This window comes from Hippocampus zosterae, chromosome 16, assembly GCF_025434085.1.
Source record: "Hippocampus zosterae strain Florida chromosome 16, ASM2543408v3, whole genome shotgun sequence".
Classification (NCBI taxonomy): domain Eukaryota; kingdom Metazoa; phylum Chordata; class Actinopteri; order Syngnathiformes; family Syngnathidae; genus Hippocampus; species Hippocampus zosterae.
This window is the reverse complement of record NC_067466.1, coordinates 19,832,153-19,850,043: the sequence shown is the minus strand read 5'-3', so window position 1 is coordinate 19,850,043 and position 17,891 is coordinate 19,832,153. Positions and strand designations below refer to the sequence as shown.

At 57.4% G+C, this 17,891-nt stretch overlaps 5 protein-coding genes across 8 annotated transcripts; 1 reads left to right on the top strand and 4 right to left on the bottom strand.

Annotated features, from left to right (window-relative positions):
• Positions 1-148: 148 nt before the first annotated feature.
• nf2b (NF2, moesin-ezrin-radixin like (MERLIN) tumor suppressor b) lies at positions 149-5,608 on the bottom strand. 4 transcript variants are annotated; one of them, XM_052047568.1, is made up of 17 exons: positions 5,275-5,607; positions 4,979-5,093; positions 4,462-4,587; positions 4,236-4,358; positions 3,487-3,570; positions 3,315-3,383; positions 2,919-3,001; positions 2,728-2,803; positions 2,515-2,652; positions 2,381-2,455; positions 2,201-2,314; positions 2,017-2,139; positions 1,511-1,728; positions 1,343-1,445; positions 1,044-1,186; positions 798-968; positions 149-602 (listed from the first exon to the last, which is right to left on the bottom strand). In XM_052047568.1, the coding sequence occupies exons 2-17, from the start codon at positions 5,066-5,068 to the stop codon at positions 368-370; spliced, it is 1,971 nt and encodes a 656-aa protein (XP_051903528.1). In that variant the 5' UTR covers positions 5,069-5,093; positions 5,275-5,607; the 3' UTR covers positions 149-367. The 4 variants fall into 4 exon arrangements, with proteins under 4 accessions (XP_051903528.1, XP_051903527.1, XP_051903530.1 ...); XM_052047570.1 differs by having other exon boundaries at positions 414-602; positions 779-968; positions 5,275-5,604; XM_052047567.1 differs by having other exon boundaries at positions 2,515-2,803; positions 5,275-5,608.
• A 1,111-nt stretch (positions 5,609-6,719) lies between these two features.
• mettl27 (methyltransferase like 27) lies at positions 6,720-9,278 on the top strand. The gene is made up of 6 exons (XM_052047576.1): positions 6,720-6,840; positions 7,350-7,483; positions 7,714-7,842; positions 7,929-8,064; positions 8,836-8,928; positions 9,000-9,278. Exons 2-6 carry the CDS (start codon positions 7,361-7,363, stop codon positions 9,200-9,202), a joined length of 684 nt encoding a protein of 227 aa, XP_051903536.1. The 5' UTR covers positions 6,720-6,840; positions 7,350-7,360; the 3' UTR covers positions 9,203-9,278.
• A 298-nt stretch (positions 9,279-9,576) lies between these two features.
• LOC127588740 (claudin-4-like) lies at positions 9,577-13,975 on the bottom strand. The gene is made up of 2 exons (XM_052047574.1): positions 13,625-13,975; positions 9,577-13,435 (listed from the first exon to the last, which is right to left on the bottom strand). The coding sequence occupies exon 2, from the start codon at positions 13,424-13,426 to the stop codon at positions 12,506-12,508; it is 921 nt and encodes a 306-aa protein (XP_051903534.1). The 5' UTR covers positions 13,427-13,435; positions 13,625-13,975; the 3' UTR covers positions 9,577-12,505.
• A 466-nt stretch (positions 13,976-14,441) lies between these two features.
• LOC127588746 (claudin-4-like) lies at positions 14,442-15,856 on the bottom strand. Its single transcript, XM_052047579.1, has 2 exons — positions 15,534-15,856; positions 14,442-15,237 (listed from the first exon to the last, which is right to left on the bottom strand). The coding sequence occupies exons 1-2, from the start codon at positions 15,771-15,773 to the stop codon at positions 14,920-14,922; spliced, it is 558 nt and encodes a 185-aa protein (XP_051903539.1). The 5' UTR covers positions 15,774-15,856; the 3' UTR covers positions 14,442-14,919.
• Positions 15,857-16,573: 717 nt separating this feature from the next.
• LOC127588741 (claudin-like protein ZF-A89) lies at positions 16,574-17,303 on the bottom strand. The gene has a single exon (XM_052047575.1). The coding sequence runs from the start codon at positions 17,255-17,257 to the stop codon at positions 16,637-16,639; it is 621 nt and encodes a 206-aa protein (XP_051903535.1). The 5' UTR covers positions 17,258-17,303; the 3' UTR covers positions 16,574-16,636.
• Between the last annotated feature and the right edge of the window lie 588 nt (positions 17,304-17,891).

Here is a 17,891-nt window from a genome sequence, read left to right as displayed (position 1 = left end):
AAATGACGGTCCCAGCTCGAGCTGGCGTTGAAAAGGGATGCCGTTTGCGCTCAGTCCAATGTGAAAAGGGGGCTTGTGCAGAGACGAGCAAAGAAAGGAAAATGACATCTCCATGTGGCCAGAAGAAGAAAGAGGGCCCAGCCGGTGCTCGGTAACAAATTCTATTCAAATGATGCGGACACGGTAGAAAACGCTCGCAAAGAAATTCAGTCGCCGCATCATCCGATAAACACAGAAAAAAGGTCGCGGGGGTGATGAAATGAAACCCAAATAAATAGCACACTCCAACGACGATGCAAAATGAAGCCGAACGGCGGCGCCGTCGCGGAGAGCGTCGCCTCGACGACAACAAAACGCCACCCGGCCGTCAAACGCGCCGCCCAAAATCGGCAGCGCCGACGAGCGCGGGCGCGCACGCCCCCCGACCGAGCGAGCGGCGAGAAGAAGAGCCGAAGCGGTCCGCTTGAAGCGCGTCGGCCGCAATCCCGTCGCGGGCATCCAAAAGGCGCCCGTCTTGCAAACGTCCGCGCGGGTCACGCCGGCGCTCCTCGTCCTCAGACCTCGTCGAAGAAGGCCAGCGGAGACGCGTAGGCCGAATTTCTCTGCCCAAGACAAAAAGACGCAGGCCGTCAACAACGTGCCACCCGCCCGCGCTTTCTTCATACGCGGCGGCGCCCGCAAGTGGCACTCTGGCAGAATTGACGCGGTCCTGAAAAAGCCGCTCTTCTCTTTCCCTGCCCGCGAGCACGACGACAAGGACGCGCGTGCGGCCGCTTACGTTGGCGTGAGGAAGGTACGGCGCCTGCGGCACGTAAGCCCTGCCGTCGCGCAGCGCGTACGTGGCCGACGCCCGCCGCTGCTGCTGCTGCTGCTGCTGCTGCTGCTCCTCCAGCTTCAGAGACTCGATCTCCGACTTGAGCTCCTTCAGTTGGTCCTGAAGATGTTTGCTCTTTTCCATGTACTCCAGCCTAACGCACACACGCACACGCGCCGTCACAGACGGAAGACGGAGAAGCCAGAGGAGGGCGGCGCGTCCGCCTGACCTCTCGCGCTCAATCTCCATGGAGAGCCTCTTCATGTCCGAGTCTTTAAAGTCCAGGCGGGACGACGAGGCGGCCGCGTAGGCCGAGTCGGCTTCCGGAGGCGCGGCGGCGGTGGCGGCGGGGGCCGAATAAGCCGCGATCAGCTGAACGCACAAGACGAGAGAGGAGAAAAGCAGCAGGTGAGAAGCGACGGCGAAAGCGCACCGGGGCCTGTGGCGCCCCCCCGCAAGCATCGTCGTTGGCCTCCAAACACGAGCTGGCTGACGGGCTCCTGGTTGCTCGCCGTCAGGCTTCTGTACCGGGTAGGTGGTCTTGGTGATCTCCAGCAGTTTCTGCTTGGCCCTCCTCTCGGCGTCCTTGGCCTCGCTGAGGTCCTGCTTCAGGTGGTCGGCCTCCTTCAGTCTGCAAGCACAAGCGGCGTGAGCGCGAGGGTGGGGGGGGACGGGGAACGGGGGGGCGGCCGGGACCTTCTCTCCGACTGCTCCACCAGCTTGACGGCCAGCTGCTCGGCCTCCCTCATCTTCTGCTCCATCAGCCGCTTCTCCTCTTTGGTCTTCATGGCGTTGACCTCCAACCTCTGGCGCTCCTGCTCGGCCTCGGCCGCCTTGTGGGCCAGCAGCTTGGCTTCCTCCTCGGCGATCTGCGCTTTCTCCGCCAGCAGGTCGGCCGTCTCCTCCGAGCGCAGCTGAAGGACCATTGTGTCAGAGGCGCCCGCTATTTGGATTTGCCCCGACTTTTGGGAGGAGCCGTTTGCACGCGATCTTACGACGGAGCCGTCGTCCAATGAAAGCATTTCCAAACGAAGCCAAACCCGACTTTGAGGGTTGACCGCTTGCAATGAGAGCCCCGCAGGGCAAAACTGCCGGCGCACGCCGCTTGCCGTTTGTCCCACTGCGGGGGCGAGGACGGTCAAATGATTTTTTTTGCGGGGGCGCCGTCGAAATTGCTCCCCGAGAGAAGGCGCCGAGCTCACCAGCGCCTCGTTGGCCAGGCGCGCCTCATCCTGCAGCTGGAAAAGCCGTCGCTCCATCTCCTCTTTGGCTCGCTCGGCCTCCTCCCGCATCTGCTTCTCCCGCGCCAGGATCTGCCGCTCCATCTGGAAAGGGGGGGGGGGGCGTCAGTGCGCGGCCAAGCCCGGCCGGCCAAAGCCGTCTCACCTTCTTGCGAGCCTTCTCCTCTTTGGCCTGCGCCTTCATCTGCTGCACCTCGATGGAGTCCACCTTCCTCCGCCGCATGAACAGATCGTGGTTGCCGATGCACAGCTGCAGGATCTGAAGACGCCGCAGCGCGTCAGGCGCGCCCCCGCCCGCCCGTCTTCGCCGAGCCGCCGGACTCACCAGCTTGTTGACGCGCAGCTGAGACGAGTAGAATTTGAAGACGTCCTTCTTCTTGTCCAGAGGCTTGATGGTAAACTGCAAGAGCGGACGTCAGGCTCGGCGGCGGAACAGATACGCACTTCGTATCATTTCACCTCTTTCTCGCTGTAGGAGATGTTGCGAATGCCGCTCCAGGGGAAGGACTTGTTGGGGCTGAGCTTGCTGTTGGGGCTGTAGATGTGAAGACCCTGCGCGTCCACGCCCAGCAGCAGGTCCGTGTCGCGCTTGTTTTGCTGTCGCCGGGAAACGGGCGGCCCTTCAAGCGAGCGGCGGACGCCGACGCGCGAGTCGCAGCCGGGAGCACTCACGGTGATGTCGTAGTAGCTGACGCCGTACATCTCCAGGTCCTGAGCGATCTTCAGGTATTCCATCTCGGCTTCGTCCCTGCCAGGCCCACACCGCCCTCGCCGTCAACGAGCGTCCGCGCCGCGCCCTGCCCCGCCGCGCCCCACCCTTGCCCCAACCCCACCCCCGCCCCGCCCCGCCGGATGGAGGTTACCTGGCGATGCCGTGGTGTTCGGCGTACCAGGCGCTGATTTTCTCCTCCCACATGTCTGCCGTCATCTGGTACTGCATCAGCACCTGGCAGCAAAAAGAGAGTCGCACACAAACACACACACACACACACACACACACACACACACACACTATTCTCGCTACAACGAAAACAAAGACGAGCGACTCCACTCAAGATAAAGCGACTGGTCACGGCCGCAGACCATCCAGTACGAGTGCGCCACGAGAATTTTCAAAAGAAAGCGATTTACGTTTGAAAAACGGGCAAGATTGTAGAAGCATTCCGCGTTTTATTGCACAGACGAGTTTGGCAAGCCAGACCCGCGTGACGCAATTGCCTCTTGAGCGCCCTCCTGTGGTGGCAACGGGCACACTTAACTGTTTTGGGCAGAAGTTCATCCTGCGCCAGGAAGCCCGGCTTGTGGAAGTTGGGGTCGTAGTCGCCGTACTGGAAGAACATTTTAAAATAATCGATTGCCATTTTTTTAAAAAGGTGGGATGGGGGGGGCGGTGCTTCCCGTGTACGCGTGCGACCTGGCGTGGTGACTTACTTTGGCTTGGACAGCGTACGAGGCCAGAAGAACAGAAGCTTCGGGCGAACAGAAGATCTCCTCATCCAAGATCTGTTTTTTCACCTGAACCAAAGAAACAAAAGCGTGTCCGCATTACCAAGGCAAAACAAGCCAACAAAAACTTCAAATGAACTCATTACAATTGAATTGAATTGACGTGTGTGTGTAAGTCAAGTCCAAAATGTTCTTTCGGAAATCTTCCATGCAGCCGCAGGAGTCCAAAGCGAGCATTCTGCTGAAAATGGCATATGTGGACTCGGAATGAAGGAGCAAAATGCAGCCGTTTTTGCCCATCACGGGGGGGGGGGGGGTCACTTTTAGTTGACAGCCAGTGGCAAAATGGCCGCCCCAAAAAGGGATGGATTTTGCCGCTTGGTGGGGACGCGTAGAACTTATGATCCATCCGTCCATTTCCCGATCGGCTTTATCCTCACAAGGGTCGCGGTGGGGGGGACACCCCGAATGGGTCGCCAGCCAATCGCGGGGCACACGCAGACCAACGACCATCCGCGCTCACGCCGCGGGACAATTTGGAGTCGTTCAATCAGCCTGCCACGCATGCTTTTGGAACGCGGGAGGAAGCTTGAGTACCCGGAGAAAAACAACGCGGGCACAGGGAGAACATGTAAAGTCCACACAGGAAGGCCGGAGTCGAACCCGCAACCTCTGCGCAGCAAGGTCGACGCGCTAACCGCCGGGAAGAAAACGCGTGACCTGAAGTGAAGAACCTGCAAAAAGAAGAGGTGCTGCGTGATTTCTTGGACCAGTTCTTCTTCAACTTTCTCTGGGAAGAATTTGGCCAGGAAGTGAAACGTGATGGGCGAGTCTTTCGGAACCTCCTGGTCCAGGACCTGGGGGGTGGGGGTGCGGGGGGGGGGATTTCATTTCAGGTCATTTCACTGAACAACAATGACATGCGAGCATCTTTTTTTTTTCTTCCTTTGCCGCACTCACCCGTTTGTCAGGTTTGAGCCACGCGTACGTGTCCTTGACGGTGTAGCGCAGGCCGAAGAACCAGGTCTCCCTCAAGCCCACCGTGCGACACACCAGGTCAAACAAGTCTTTGCCTTTCCACTTCACCTGAAGGACAAAAGCGCAAGGTTAGGCGCCGCCTCCGTGACGAGACGCCAGCCCGACTTTGACAACGTTTGCTTCATGAGAACAAAGATGCTCATTCCAAATCTTCTTTCGTGTCTTTCGGATGAGGAAGAAAAAAACGAGACGTTTTCAAAGTCTGCCGGACTGGAGCGGATGCGCTTTTAATCATATGAATGGGATGAAATGCGCAAGGCCGTCCTTCTTCGGTGCACAAGAAGGACGACGATGGGCACATAAAATTGTCATGCTCTTTACCTCTGGATCGGGGGTCCCTGGAATCTAAATATGGCTTGCACAGAGAAGAGTGTTGCCCCCCCCCCCCCCCCCACGGATTTGAAAAGCGTGCTCGGGAACCGACTCTGCGACGTCCTACCTCGCAACTGAACTCCATCTCAGCATCCATGGTGATGACTTTGACTTTGAACGTCTTGGGCTGTTTCTTTTTTAAGCCTAAAATGGACATTTTGCCGCGCAGCTGACAGGCAAGCCTGCGGGGAAGCCCAGATCATTTTCAGCGTTTTCACGCTTCAACAACACAAAACAAAGACTATCCAAGTATGCCCCCCACCCCCAAAAAAAACAAACAAACAAACAACAAACGGTTCCGTCAACGACAAATGATCATACATAACCAAGACAACTCCCTGACATGTCGACAAAGCGAATTACCGGAGAGGAATGCGAAACTTTCGGTCGGCCAAACAAGTTGAAGGAGACTTTTTAGTTGTTGTTGTTGTTTGTCGGCTTGATGCTAAGCTAACTTGCTTCGGCGCCAGGTTCAACTACAGCACGAAAATACACCGAAAGCGACCCAAACAAGGCAGCGACTTTTCGAAAGGCTCCATCACCAAACGCGCATATGAAGCCGCTCCTCATTTGCTTGTGATTTTCTTTTTTTTTTTGTTTCCTAAACGGCTGCGGAAAAAGTTTGCTCGCTACTTGTCAAGGCGTCGCTAAAGTTGAGGAAGCTCGTTCGGAAGCTCGGCAAAGGAGAGAGCGGAGGAGAAGGCGCCGCTTGAGGCCGCACGGGGAACTGCAGCCTCAAAAGCACCTCCGGCCACAAACGGCGCGTCGAAATCCGGAGCCTTCCTGAAAGCTCGGTGCGTCCGCCGCATCCGACGTGTCCGATCTTCGCTGCCCGAACGAGTGCGAGAAACTAAAATAAAAAATATATATACACGTAGCCGGGTCTTTGGAAAGACTGGACTGGACACAAAATCATTTTTAGCTGGGCTTTATTCCCGACTGAACAATGAACAATTGTTCAGCATTAAGATGAAAGACTGAGATGTGAACTGAATTTTAAAAGAGTTGGAAAGGGGATCTAAGAGATCAGCGAAAAGTATCCAACAGATTGAGGAACATTTCACCATAATAAACAACAGCCGCGGCTTGTTTGATAAGGAAAGAGAAATAAAAAGACATTATTTGCAAGCTCCAACCATCCACGAAACTTCAAAGTGCCATCATTACAATGCAATGTGATGAGAGGACACGCTTCCTCGACACTTTCCGGCATGTTGGGTGTATACAAATCGCGTGGAAAAACACAAATGATCTCCCCTCTAAAGAACAGATACACAGCACATATCATTTCACAAATTAAAAAAAAGAACCCCACATATTTACATCTTGTAACATTGCGAAAACACTTACGCTATACACACGACTCACGAGCGGCAGATTTCAAAATCCGAACCGCGATATTTTGCTCTACAAATACCATTCAAATTAAACACCCGTCCGAACAAGCTTCATGGTAAAATAGCTAGCAATTACCCAAATATCGACAACGATAGTGGGTGTATCAAGTTGGGACGTGCAGTAGGCACTGTTCGACGACCACCCTGCTTGGCGTGCATGCCACCCTTACTTGGCTTCCCGGTTCCCGGTCCGATTCCCACACGCTCTACGTGTTCCCGCGCGTTTTCATCTAGCGTGGCTTTTAAAGTGACTGACTGTGCTACATTTGTTGAACAAGGAAGCCTTCACTACAAAAGTCCAAGTATGGTTGACCTGCTTACATACAGTATATGCATATCTCTAGAAATAAGAGAGATAAGGGGGCGGGGCGACCACGAGGAATGTCGTTGGTGCAGTGGGCGGTCTGCCACGTGAGAGACAGAGTTCATGTGAGTTGACTGCGTAGGCGGGCCAGAACAAACGAGCCGAGCTTTCGACTTGGGGCGACTGCGCTTCCACCGGACGTTTGCTGGCTCTTCTTTTGCTTCGCAGGTAAATCACCGAATGACTCCCATTTGATCTTCGCGTTACTGTTTAGTGCCATCCACCGTCTTTGTTAGCCATTTATCGCTTGGCCGTCGGATATGTCGGTTGCTCCACGTACGGCGCTTTGCCTTTGGCAACGAGCATGGGCGTCGGTTCACAATCCGAATCAGAATCGTCTTTATTGGCCAAGTATGGAGAACACGCAAGGAATTTGTCTGCGCTATAACACGCCGCATTAGTATCATCGTCAACAACAAAATCGTTGAACCATTTTAGAGGAACCTGTAGTTTTGTAGTACCATACGCCAGCGGACCTTCCCCCCCACCCCCCTTCGCGTTTCCTTGTCTGCAGCGACGCCACGCGTCAGGTGTTTCGAGCGCTGCCTCGTTTCATTTCTGCACACTCGAGTCGCGCTTTGGGTGGCTCCCATCGGTACGGCGTTTACGGCCTCCGCCTCGATGTTTATTTCCCGCGTCCTAAAGTTGATGCGGCGACGTCTCTTTCCGCTCGACAGGCCCACGCACGATGTCGTCCGAGGACCGGCGCACGTTCGAAATGGCCAGAGACGCCATGGGGTCCGTGCCCGCCGGCTGCTCTGCGGAGGACCTCATGCTGTTCTACGACCGATTGGCCCAACATTACGAGCAGGTCTTCAACGCAAATCAGCCGAGCGACGATCACATTGACCCGACCGCGTCAATGATTCGCGTCATCTCACGTGGCGCGCCGACACGCTCGTTCGGACGGCTTCTCGCAGTTTTTTTCCGCTGGAGCGCGCTCCCCCGATTGGCCCCGGCCGCCGCCGAAATGCGATACGGCGCAGCTTTTTGCGCCGCGTTGAAGCCACGTACTCATTGCCGGTCTCCCGGGTTCCGCAGGATATTGACCTTCTCGAGTTCCGCGCCCCTGGCCTGGTGGCGGGCCAGGTCGCCGCCCACTTCGGCGGCGAGCGCCAAGCGGCGATGGTGTTGGACGTGGCCTGCGGCACGGGCATGGCGGCCAAGATGGTGCGTACGTACGGCGCTCGGAGTGAATGACGCTCGGTCGTTTGTCGAGGCCAAGTGATGTTCGGAGGCGCGCGGGTGTTGCGCAGATGAAGCGGGAAGGATTCCAGCACTTTGTGGGCGTCGACGGCAACGAGCGGATGCTGGAGCGCGCCCGACGCGGCGGCTTGTACCGGGAGCTCAAGATGGCCGTGCTGGGGGAGCGGCCCATTCCCGTTGCGTCAGGTGATTGTCATTTCCGCGAACGAGGACAAAGGACAAAGGCTTTGGGCTGACTTTTGCATAGCGCACGTTAGGAGTGAGCCAAAAGCCACCCGTCTGGTTGCGCTCCTCTCGAGTCGGGACTCGACCGGCTGGTGTCAAGTCTTCACACGTAGGGAAACGCGAGGACTCGAGAAGCGCTCGGCCGTCGGCCATGCGCGGTGAACTCTGTGGGGAGCGCGGTGGCGCGGGCCCCCCAAAAGAAGGCGGGAGGGAGGAGCAGGCTGTATTTCAGCAATTGTACTTAAGCCAAAGAAAACTCAAGCCAAAACACACAAAGTATCAAAGCAAAGCTAAAAGATATCAATGAACTAAACATGACAGAAACCAAGCGCAAAGAGCAACACGCATGACGGTAGCAAGAAGCAAGAAGGACCCGACAGCGAGTGTCCTTTGCATTCCTCATGAAGTCCTCATGAGCAACAGGTGTGCGGCTGCCAGGGGAGCCCGACAGTGCCACCTGCCGGTCCCTAAACCCAATCATGACGGATCCAAAGCAAAATCCATGGCACAAACGCACCGACGCCGCAACAGCAAACGCTTGACAGAAACAGAAAGAAGGAGCCGACTCCGAATGGTCCTTTGAGCAGAAAACCTCGTGCGGCGCTGCGGAGGAGCCCGACGGCGCCAGCTGCGGGTCACGAGCGGCGCCGCCCCGCCTGGTTCAACGGGCGCGGACGGCGGCGCCGGGTGTCGTCGGGAAGGCGTTGATGCGATTGTCTTCCCCCGCCGCAGACGCCTTTGACGTGGTGACAATTTCCGGCGCTCTGACTTCAAGTCACATCCCGGCGAAGGTGATCCGGGAGCTGTGTCGGGCCGCCAAGCGGGGTGAGGCCGCCTTCGGACTCGGTCCGCGCTCTTTGGTTCTCCGAGTGACTTGCGAACTCGTGACCGCGCAGGAGGCCTCGTCTGCATGAGCACCCCGGCGAAAAGTGACAACCTCGCCTACAAGGCGGCCTTGGAGGGCGAGATGAAGAAAATGGAGGACGAGGGACTGTGGCGGCGGGTGGAGGTGACCCACGTGAGCGAGTTCCAGCGAGGGGTGAGCGACCAGGAGAGGGGCTACGTCCCTGGATGCGTTTATCTCTTTCAAAAGCTCTGAGGCGCCCCCGCCACGTCCGCATGCGTCTTTCTTTCGGCGGCCTTGGCCGTCACGCAATAAACGCCATTTCTATCAATTCGAGTTGTCCGACTTTTGATTCGCAGACCGGCACCTGATGGATGGAGAGACGCTTCACCCCCACGTCCACTTTCCAGCCGTGTGCGCTTTCACACACACACACATGCCCCAGCACTCCTCGGACCGCACCGAGCAAGATCAAGACGTGCGCGCGGCGGCCAAGGCGGTGTCTCCCCTGTCCGAAACCTGCCGTCGTCGCAACATACCTCGTGTGGTCCGTTGGGGGGGGAAAAAAAAAAAAAAAAAAAAAAAACATTTCACTTCGCTCGATATCGAGTGCGGATTCATGGCACGAATAAAAGGTTGCAACTTTTATTTCATCACACAGGTTGTTTGAAGCATCACGAATGAAGCCCCGTCTGCGTAACGATGGTCAGACATTGTCCACTCCCAAATCCCGGAAAACATGACATTGAACAAAAGACGAAAAACCAGCGGCGGGCCTCGCGTTTCAACCGTAGGCCTTCAGTGACGTCACATACATGAACACAATACGGGCAGCACATCATTTCAGGAGCATTTCAACCCATCAAGTATGCATTTGCAATTAAGAGCAAGAAACTCAATTGACGGATATTGTCCAAAATCAAAAGATTTAAAAAGTACTCAATAAAATGCCACCCAAAGGACGCCGTGTGATCATAAACAAGTCTGTCCAATACATTGCGCAATGTCGCGCAACAATAACAAAACTATTCTTTGAAAATAAAATGAACAGATCATTTGCATTTTGAGATTTGGCTATACAACGGCAAATAACTCAAAATGTTGAGCAGCTGAGATGGAACGAATTTTAGTGCACGAAGCTGACTACAATGTGCCATTAGAAATAAGATAAGATAAGGTATCCTTTATTCGTCCCACACTGGGGAAATTTACAGCCTCCAGCAGCAAGACAGTATGTAGAAAGAAGAAAGAGAAAAAAAACAACAAACATCTTTCAATTAAATGCAATATGAACACAAAATGGATAAATCGCAGTACTATTTACAATTTTCCTTCGCATCATTTAATTATTATTATTATTATTATGATTGTTATTTTTTATTCATCAGCCTGACAGCAGTCGGTAGGAACGGTAGGAAATTGCAGGCGGGCCGATCTATTTGATACATTCTCGCATCTTTGTCATTTTATTTCGTGACCGTTAATACCAACGAAATAAAATAAGCAATGCAAAATGGAATTCATTGACTCACCAATGTAGTGCCTGTTCATTGAGCAGCAGATCTACGCGAGTGTCCCCAAACGTTTTGAAACGCACCATACGTAGCTTGTAAGTGGCCGGCCGTGCTCTGATGTTTCCTTGCTGCCTTGCTAAAACAACTTCAATTGGGAAAGCCGGTGCAAGGTCCGTCTTGAAAATGGTGTGGAAAGTAGTCCCGTGGAGATCTTCGGCCATTTTGGGTGGAAATGCGGCAACAGCAGGCGCTCATCCAATCACCGAACGCGCACGTCCGGCGTCGACGTAAGGCCGGGGCAGACTCGTGATCTGATTGGCTATTGTGAGCTGACCGTGGACGTTCAATGACAGCGCACAGGGAGGGGCCTGCTCCGTTTCATCTGAAGGCCTCGAGCAAGTTTAGTTGACCTGACAACACAAGCTAACTGAAATAGGATTGGTTAAAAACTCTACCGTGAGAAATCAGTTATTTATTTGATTACTTTATTTAAGTTACAAGTGGAAATAATATGACGTAAAGAATACAGAGAATAATTTTGTTGACATAAAAAAGGAATCTAAAATAACAAATGAAATGTGTTATTCTCAGAAAAGTAAATGTATTAAATGTAATAAATGTACTTTTCTGAGAATGTTTAGGCCAGCAGAGAAGGCCTTGCTGGCCCTGACGGAACGCCACTGCGAAGAACTGACCTTTGAAACCCGCAAAAGAGCCTCACCCGAGGGGCTCGTCGACCGTGATTTCCCGAACACATTATTTCAGCGTGTGCGCGCACGGAAGAGCGAGAGGCCAAGCGTCGCGATGACGCAATGAGCGATGATACGGGCGTGGCGAAAGCAAGAGAAACGCTTTTGGCAGCCGCAAAGACTTTCTGTCAAACCGGTTTGACCGGCCGCAGGCGAAACTGCCGCCTTCGCGCAGAGTATTGACTGGCCTTCAGTCAAAATAGGCGCGCTCCAAAAAGAAACAACTCAAAGGCGTCGCGGTTCAACCGCCACCGCAAGTTTTACTGCCGATATTTTCCACGAGTGCGCGTTGATGTGTCTTCCTCAGTCGCAAGGACAAGTCTGGTCATTTTGCCTTCAGAGGTTCCGGGTTGAAAATGTCACATTTTGAAATCAAGTCCCGCCGAGCCAAGCAGGACCGAAACGCAGATGATGCCAGAGGGGAGGTCACGTGTCGCTTCCTGTCACAGAAAACGGCAAAGACACGTTGGTGTCAAAGAACACATCCACTCGAGGCGGGTCGACTCAGAGAGAACAATTTGGGTTCCGTCGAGACTTTGTGCAGGCCAAAAAGGTCTTTGCCGTCTCTTCATTTTCTGCTCTGGTTCCTTTGGGCTTAACCCGCTCGGGGGTCACCGTATCCGTCAGGTCTCGCTTCGGTCGTCCTCCGACCGTCTTACCCAGCGCCCCCATCGCCCTTTTAGCGCTAGCGTCACGCCACCTCCTCTGGACCCGTCCAAAGCACTGAAAATGGGCCTCTCCTAAAAAGAGCTCAGGAAACCTCGGCGATTCCTCCGGTGAGCTCACGACCGACCCGATCCAACCTCGCTCGCCCCGAAAGAGAATCTCGAGGCCCGCTTCCCGTTGCCCCTCCGAGCCGAGGACGAGGTTCGTCGAGTTCTTTGAAGTGTCCGGGGAAGAAGTCAAGGCGGATCAAAGGTACGACGAAGACTTGGAAAACTCTCGCTGCTCATCAAAGGGGCAGCGTTAGTCTGGGTCTTTGGAAAATACCCGGCGAGTCAGTCCAGGTCAAAAGGTAGAGCCTGGTCTGAAACGGTCAGTTTAGGTCTTTGAAGTCTGCGGATGAGAATGAGTTCGGGTTCATGGCCGGATTTTGAGCTGTCAAATGGAGTCGGTTCATGTCAAAGAGATCAGCGATGTATCATATGGCCTTGATTTCGCAAGTCCACATCGGAGGTAGGACTTGGAAGTCCCGCTCTCGGTCTTTTTTGGCGTACACGGGTCAGAGTTAGTCGAGGGCAACAAAAACTGGACTTTGATCCGCCAGTCCAGATCTGTGGTGCGTCAGGTCCGGGTCAGAGGTAGGTCTTTGAAGGGTTAGAGGACGACTCTGAACGTCGGCTGCCATCGGAGTCCAAAGTCTTGGCGCGGTCCCGCTCGTCTGGCTTCAGCTGCGACTCGGCAGACGGCGCGTCACTTTTCTCCGAGGGCGTCGAGTCGATTCGCTTTAGCCTTTGGGAGTTGTGTCCGACGCGCCCCCAGGCGGCCTCGCCGCTCGGCTCGGACTCGGAGGACGCCGGCCGGTAGGCGGGAGGGCCGCTGAAAACCGTCCCGGCGGGCCTCGCGGCCGGAACCCTGCGGAGGGAGCCGGCGGACGACCGGACCATGAGGTAGCGAAGGGACGGGCTCTTGTCGGCGCCGCGCGCTTCCAGCGGGCAGGCGGCGCTGATGAAGAGCCCGCCTCCCAGGATGAGCAGGACGGACGCCCCCCAGCCGATGTAGAGGCAGGCGCCCATCTCGCGCCTCTGAGCGTCGACGGCCGCGCCGTAGAACGTCCGGACCACGGCGCCGGCCACCCACGCGGTGGGAATCAGACACAGCACCCCCGCCAGTAGCAGGACCGCCCCCGCCGCCACCGCCACCCTGCCTTTGGACCCGGACCCCTCCCGGTCCAGGAAGCGGGTGCACTTGCCCCCGACGAAAGCCAGAAGCAGGCCGGCGGCGCCGGTGGCCGCCGCCAGGACGGTGAGGGCGCGGGCCGCCTGCAGGTCGGCGCTCAGCGCCAACATGGAGTCGTAGGGCTTGCACTGGATCTGGCCCGTGCTCTGGACCACGCAGCTCATCCAGATGCCTTCCCAGACGGTCTGCGAGGTGACGATGGTGCTCCCCACGAACGCCGTCACTCGCCACATGGGCAGCAGGCAGCTGACGATCACGCCCGCCCAGCCCAGCAGGCACAGTCCGCTCCCCAGCAGCTGCGTGCCCGTCGACGCCATGGCCGCCGCCTGCGGAGGAAGGCCGCGCGCGGGTTATCGGAGGGGCGCCCGATCGTCGCTCCGTGTCCTTTGAATTTGTCCGATTGTTGTCAAAAGCGTGCGTTTGACGTGGCAACACGCCTGTCGCTACCGTCGTCTTGCGAAAGAGAATCGGCCGCGAGGATGACAACAATTGCTCGATTGTGTACCGCAACACACCTCAGAGGTCTCGACGTTGGTCTCGGGAGTCGTCGTCAGCGCGGCAGATGTGCCGCGTCTTCTCCTCTCTGCGAGTGTCCTCGGCTCGGCGTCACCTGCGCGCGACTGCTCTGAAGGTGGGCGGAGACGCACCGCGTCCGCTCTTTTGGGAGCTCGGCGGGTGGAGCCTCACTCGGCCGCATCGTCGCTTCCTGGTGTCACGAAGGTGGCGGCGGAGGCACGGTGGACTTGACAAAATGTCTGGATAAAAAACGAAATCCAAAACAAAAAAACTGAAAAGGACAAGAATCCATAGTCACAAACTAAACCCCGGGGCAGATCGACCCCAATCGACACCGAGCGCTCGGGCGGGGAGTCCTTTCAACAGAAAACTAATGACACAATGGCCAACAGGTGTGCAGGTGTGCACTGCAGCGCCACCTGGTGGTCACAAACGGATCCATGACACCTTGCGGGTGCCACATGTGTGCCCTGCGATTGGCTGTTGGGGGGGTGTTCCCCGCCCACTGCCCGAAGACGGCTGGGATAGGCTCCGACACGCCCCGCGACCCCGGTGGGGAGAAGCGCATCGCACAATGGATGGAGGCATGAACATCCAGTCCAGGCCCCGCGTCTCCTCTGGCGCCCCCTGGCGATGGGGAGGAGAAAGCGCCAGAGCTCCCATCGGCCACTTGTCACTCGAAAGCCACCTGCCCGTGTGAGACGCAGGCAATGACGCTAATCTTTGTTGACAGAAAACGTTCAGAATGTTTGTGTCCCGTTTGTCCTCCTACAGCAACCATATGAAAAGAAAAATGTTCAGATGGACTTCCCTCGCCCGTCTTTTTCCATTTTCAGGCCACGGCGCTCCGGAGACGCACGTGGCTCTCAAGTCAACTTGCGACAGAGCTGACAATCATCATCTTTTATTTACAGCCAATGAAATGTTGCCGCGGGTGCTCTCACGGAGCAACAAAATATCTCGATAAAGATGACACCGGTACATTTGAAGACGAGCGCGCCGTCGAGTGTCCGGAGGCGGGTCCACCTGAGCTTCCCGCATCCATCCGGCAATGGGATCTCGAGCTTCGGCTCCCGAGTTCCAAAATCGGCCAAACCACAGCTCGTGTCAGAGCGCACGCCCGCGCGGAGGCAGGCGGGAACCACGGCGAGGAGTGGAAGGCACATTCCCGCGGCGGTGCCAAAAGGCCCGCTGGCGTACTCTTAGCCGCCGGTCTCCTTCTGGTCTTTCGTCACGCGAGCCCGACGGATTGGGATGAAAGGCGGGCCGACGCGACTGAAGGGCGGGCGCGCCGTCAGCAGCGGTAGACGGAGCACACCAGCACGCCGCCGACGATGAGCAGCGCCCCCGAGGTCCAGCCCACGTAGATGGAGGCGCCCAGCTCGCCGCGCCGCTCCTCGGAGGGCAGCGGGTCGAAGAAGCCCGTGACGATGGCGTGAGCCGACAGGCTGACGGGAATGACGCACAGGAGGCCGGCCGCCACGAAGGCCGCGCCCGCCGACAGGCCCACCCGGTTCTTGGCCGGCCAGTCGTGGCGCAGGAAGGACGTGCAACGGGTGCCCACCACGCTCAGGGCCAGCGCCAGCGCTCCCACCGCCATCGACGCGCACACCTAAGGGAAGGCCTTTCCACAATTAGCGCCTTTGGCTAAGACCATTCGCTCGCCGATGTCTACTTTTTGCCTCGCAGGTCGCGGTCCTACTCGAACGGTAACAAAGTTGTCCTACTGGGACTGCATCGACGTTGGACGCAGGCCAAGAAAAAAAATAAAATAAAAACGGCTCACGGAGAAATTTCCTCGCGTCCGGCAGCACTGGCGAAAAGCCCGGCGCTTGTCTGAGCGCAGCCGTCTGGCTCCCGTGCGCATCAACGCCACGTAGCCTACGTAGCGCATCCGGAAATACTCACCAGCGCCCGGGAGGCCTGCAGGTCCCGAGGCAGCGCCAGGACGGAGTCGTAGGCCTTGCACTGCGCGTGGCCCGTGCTCTGGATGACGCAGTTCATCCACAGGCCCTCCCAGAAGACCTGCGAGGTCACGATGTTGGAGCCCACGAAGGCCGACACCTTCCAGGCGGGCAGCCCGCAGATCAGGCCCGTGCCCAGCAAGCCCAGCAGGCCCAGGAGCACGCCCGCCAGCTGAGTCCGCATCTTCCCGGTCCTGGTCGCGCGCGCACGCCCACTTGACGCGGCAAACAAAACGGGGGGAGGGACGCCGCGCCGCTTTTCCGGCTTAACCCGATTCCTCACGCAAAGCAGCAGGAGGAAGCAAAAGAAAACAACTTCAACAACACGTTGTGGGCCTGCCCGTTTGTCTGCTTGCTTGCCCGTCTATCCGCCAGTCTAACGCGAGTAGATGTTTGCATCCGTCTTTTCGAGCAGTACCGTAGAAATCCTAATCTGTGGCGAGGGAAATCACCCAATTTCATCGAAGCGGTCCAAATCTTTTGAGCGCAACCGACCACACGGTCTCGCGACTAAACGGCCACGACATCCTTTCGGTGTTTGTGATCCTGGGAGGCGGACCTCCGCCGAGACTCACCAACTCTCGTCATAGAACGCGGCAAACGCGCACACGTCACCTAGCCGTGGAGCCGAAATGGCGCCCTCTGCCGGATGAGGCTCGTCCCTGCACCCGTTGCCCTCGAGGCACTAAGGCAGGCGCTTTGTTTGCAGCGATGGCCGTTTGAAAGTGCTCGAGAAATACCGTCGACTTGACTTGAGGTGTGCGGCTGCAGCCCTACAGTGCCCCCTGGTGGTCCCAAAGCAAATCGTGACGCGTTCAGCCCTTCGATTTGGGATGAAGACACGGAAACGGCGCAAATGCCGACCCGAGGGTCCAAATTGGAGCCGGGAGGCGATCCCACGCTCAAAGTGACGCGTCGACGGTCCCGAAGAAACGGCGGCTTCTCCAAATTGCAACTCGAGTCACTTCAACGGCTGCTGACGTCAACAAAAACATTTATTAACAAGAACGATGAGCCGATTTAAAAAGGAGGCGAACGGAGGGGGATTCAAACGTAAGCGGCCCCGCCGGCGGCCGAGTACTTGACCGAGTAGGAGGCGTCCCGGGGGGAGGCGCGGCGGCGGCGGCGGCAGAGCAGCGCCCCCCCGATCAGGAGCAGGCCGGCCGAGGCCCAGCCGACGAAGAGCGCGGCGCCGAGCTCGCGCCTCTGCGCGTCGCCCAGCGCCGGGTCGTAGAAGTCTCGGACGACGTCGTGGGCCGACCACGACGCGGGGACGAGCAGCAGCGCGCCGGCGGCGGCGGCCAGGGCCCCCGCCGCCGCCGCCGCGCGGGCCTTCTTCTCCTCCGGGCAGTTGGTGCACTCGCCGCCGGCGAAGGCCAGCGGCAGGCCCGCCGCCGCCAGCAAGATGGCGGCGACGGTCATGGCGCGCGCCGCCTGCAGGTGCCGCGGCAGCGCCAGCGCCGAGTCGTAGAGCTTGCACTGCATCTGGCCCGTGCTCTGGAACGCGCAGCTCATCCACAGGCCCTCCCAGAAGGTCTGCGCCGTCACGATGTTGTTGCCCACGAAGGCCGACACCTTCCACATGGGCAGCGCGCACGTCACGATGGCGCCCGCCAGGCCCGCCGTCAGCAGGAAGGCGGCCGTCAGCTGCGGGCCCGCCGAAGACATCTGGCTTTGCGGAAGCGTCGAGGACGTCGACCCGCGCCCGCCCCCGCTACTTAAGCGGGTGGCCGGGCCGCGCCGATTGGCCGGCGGCCTTAACGCAGATGCCAAACACCTGCCGAGGCCCCGACGCCCGCACCTGGAAACGGCGATACGCCAGCGCAGCTGCGGAGCGCCAAAGCCAGCGTTTTGACACAAACGTCGTCGGGGCCGCACGGCACGTTTTTGTGTGTTTGGGGCAATGGAGAAACGTTTGTCCATGCGTGTGCTTTTGCTATACAATCAGGGGAGTGCATTCGAGTTGGCCGCTCTGGGTTTTGTTTGGGGAAGCGGGGCCCCCTCATCGGTGACCTCGGGGCGCCGACGGAGGACGCGGCGGCCAGCGTTGTGTCGGCGAGTCCAAAACTTTCCGGGCTCTCGTCTCGACGAGGGCTCCAAGAAATTTAGGAAAGTTCAGGAACGTGGCTAAGAGACGCCCGCCCCTGTTGGCCAAAACAAAAGTTCCTCCCTTCCCTTCTCGGCCAAGATGACCCCCTCCCTTGCCGGGTTAGGGCGGGTTTCCCCGCGGCTTGAAACGGCTCCTGGTTCGGGCCTTTCTATGCTTCCCGCGGGGGGGGGGGGTTTCCCGCTCCGACCGCAC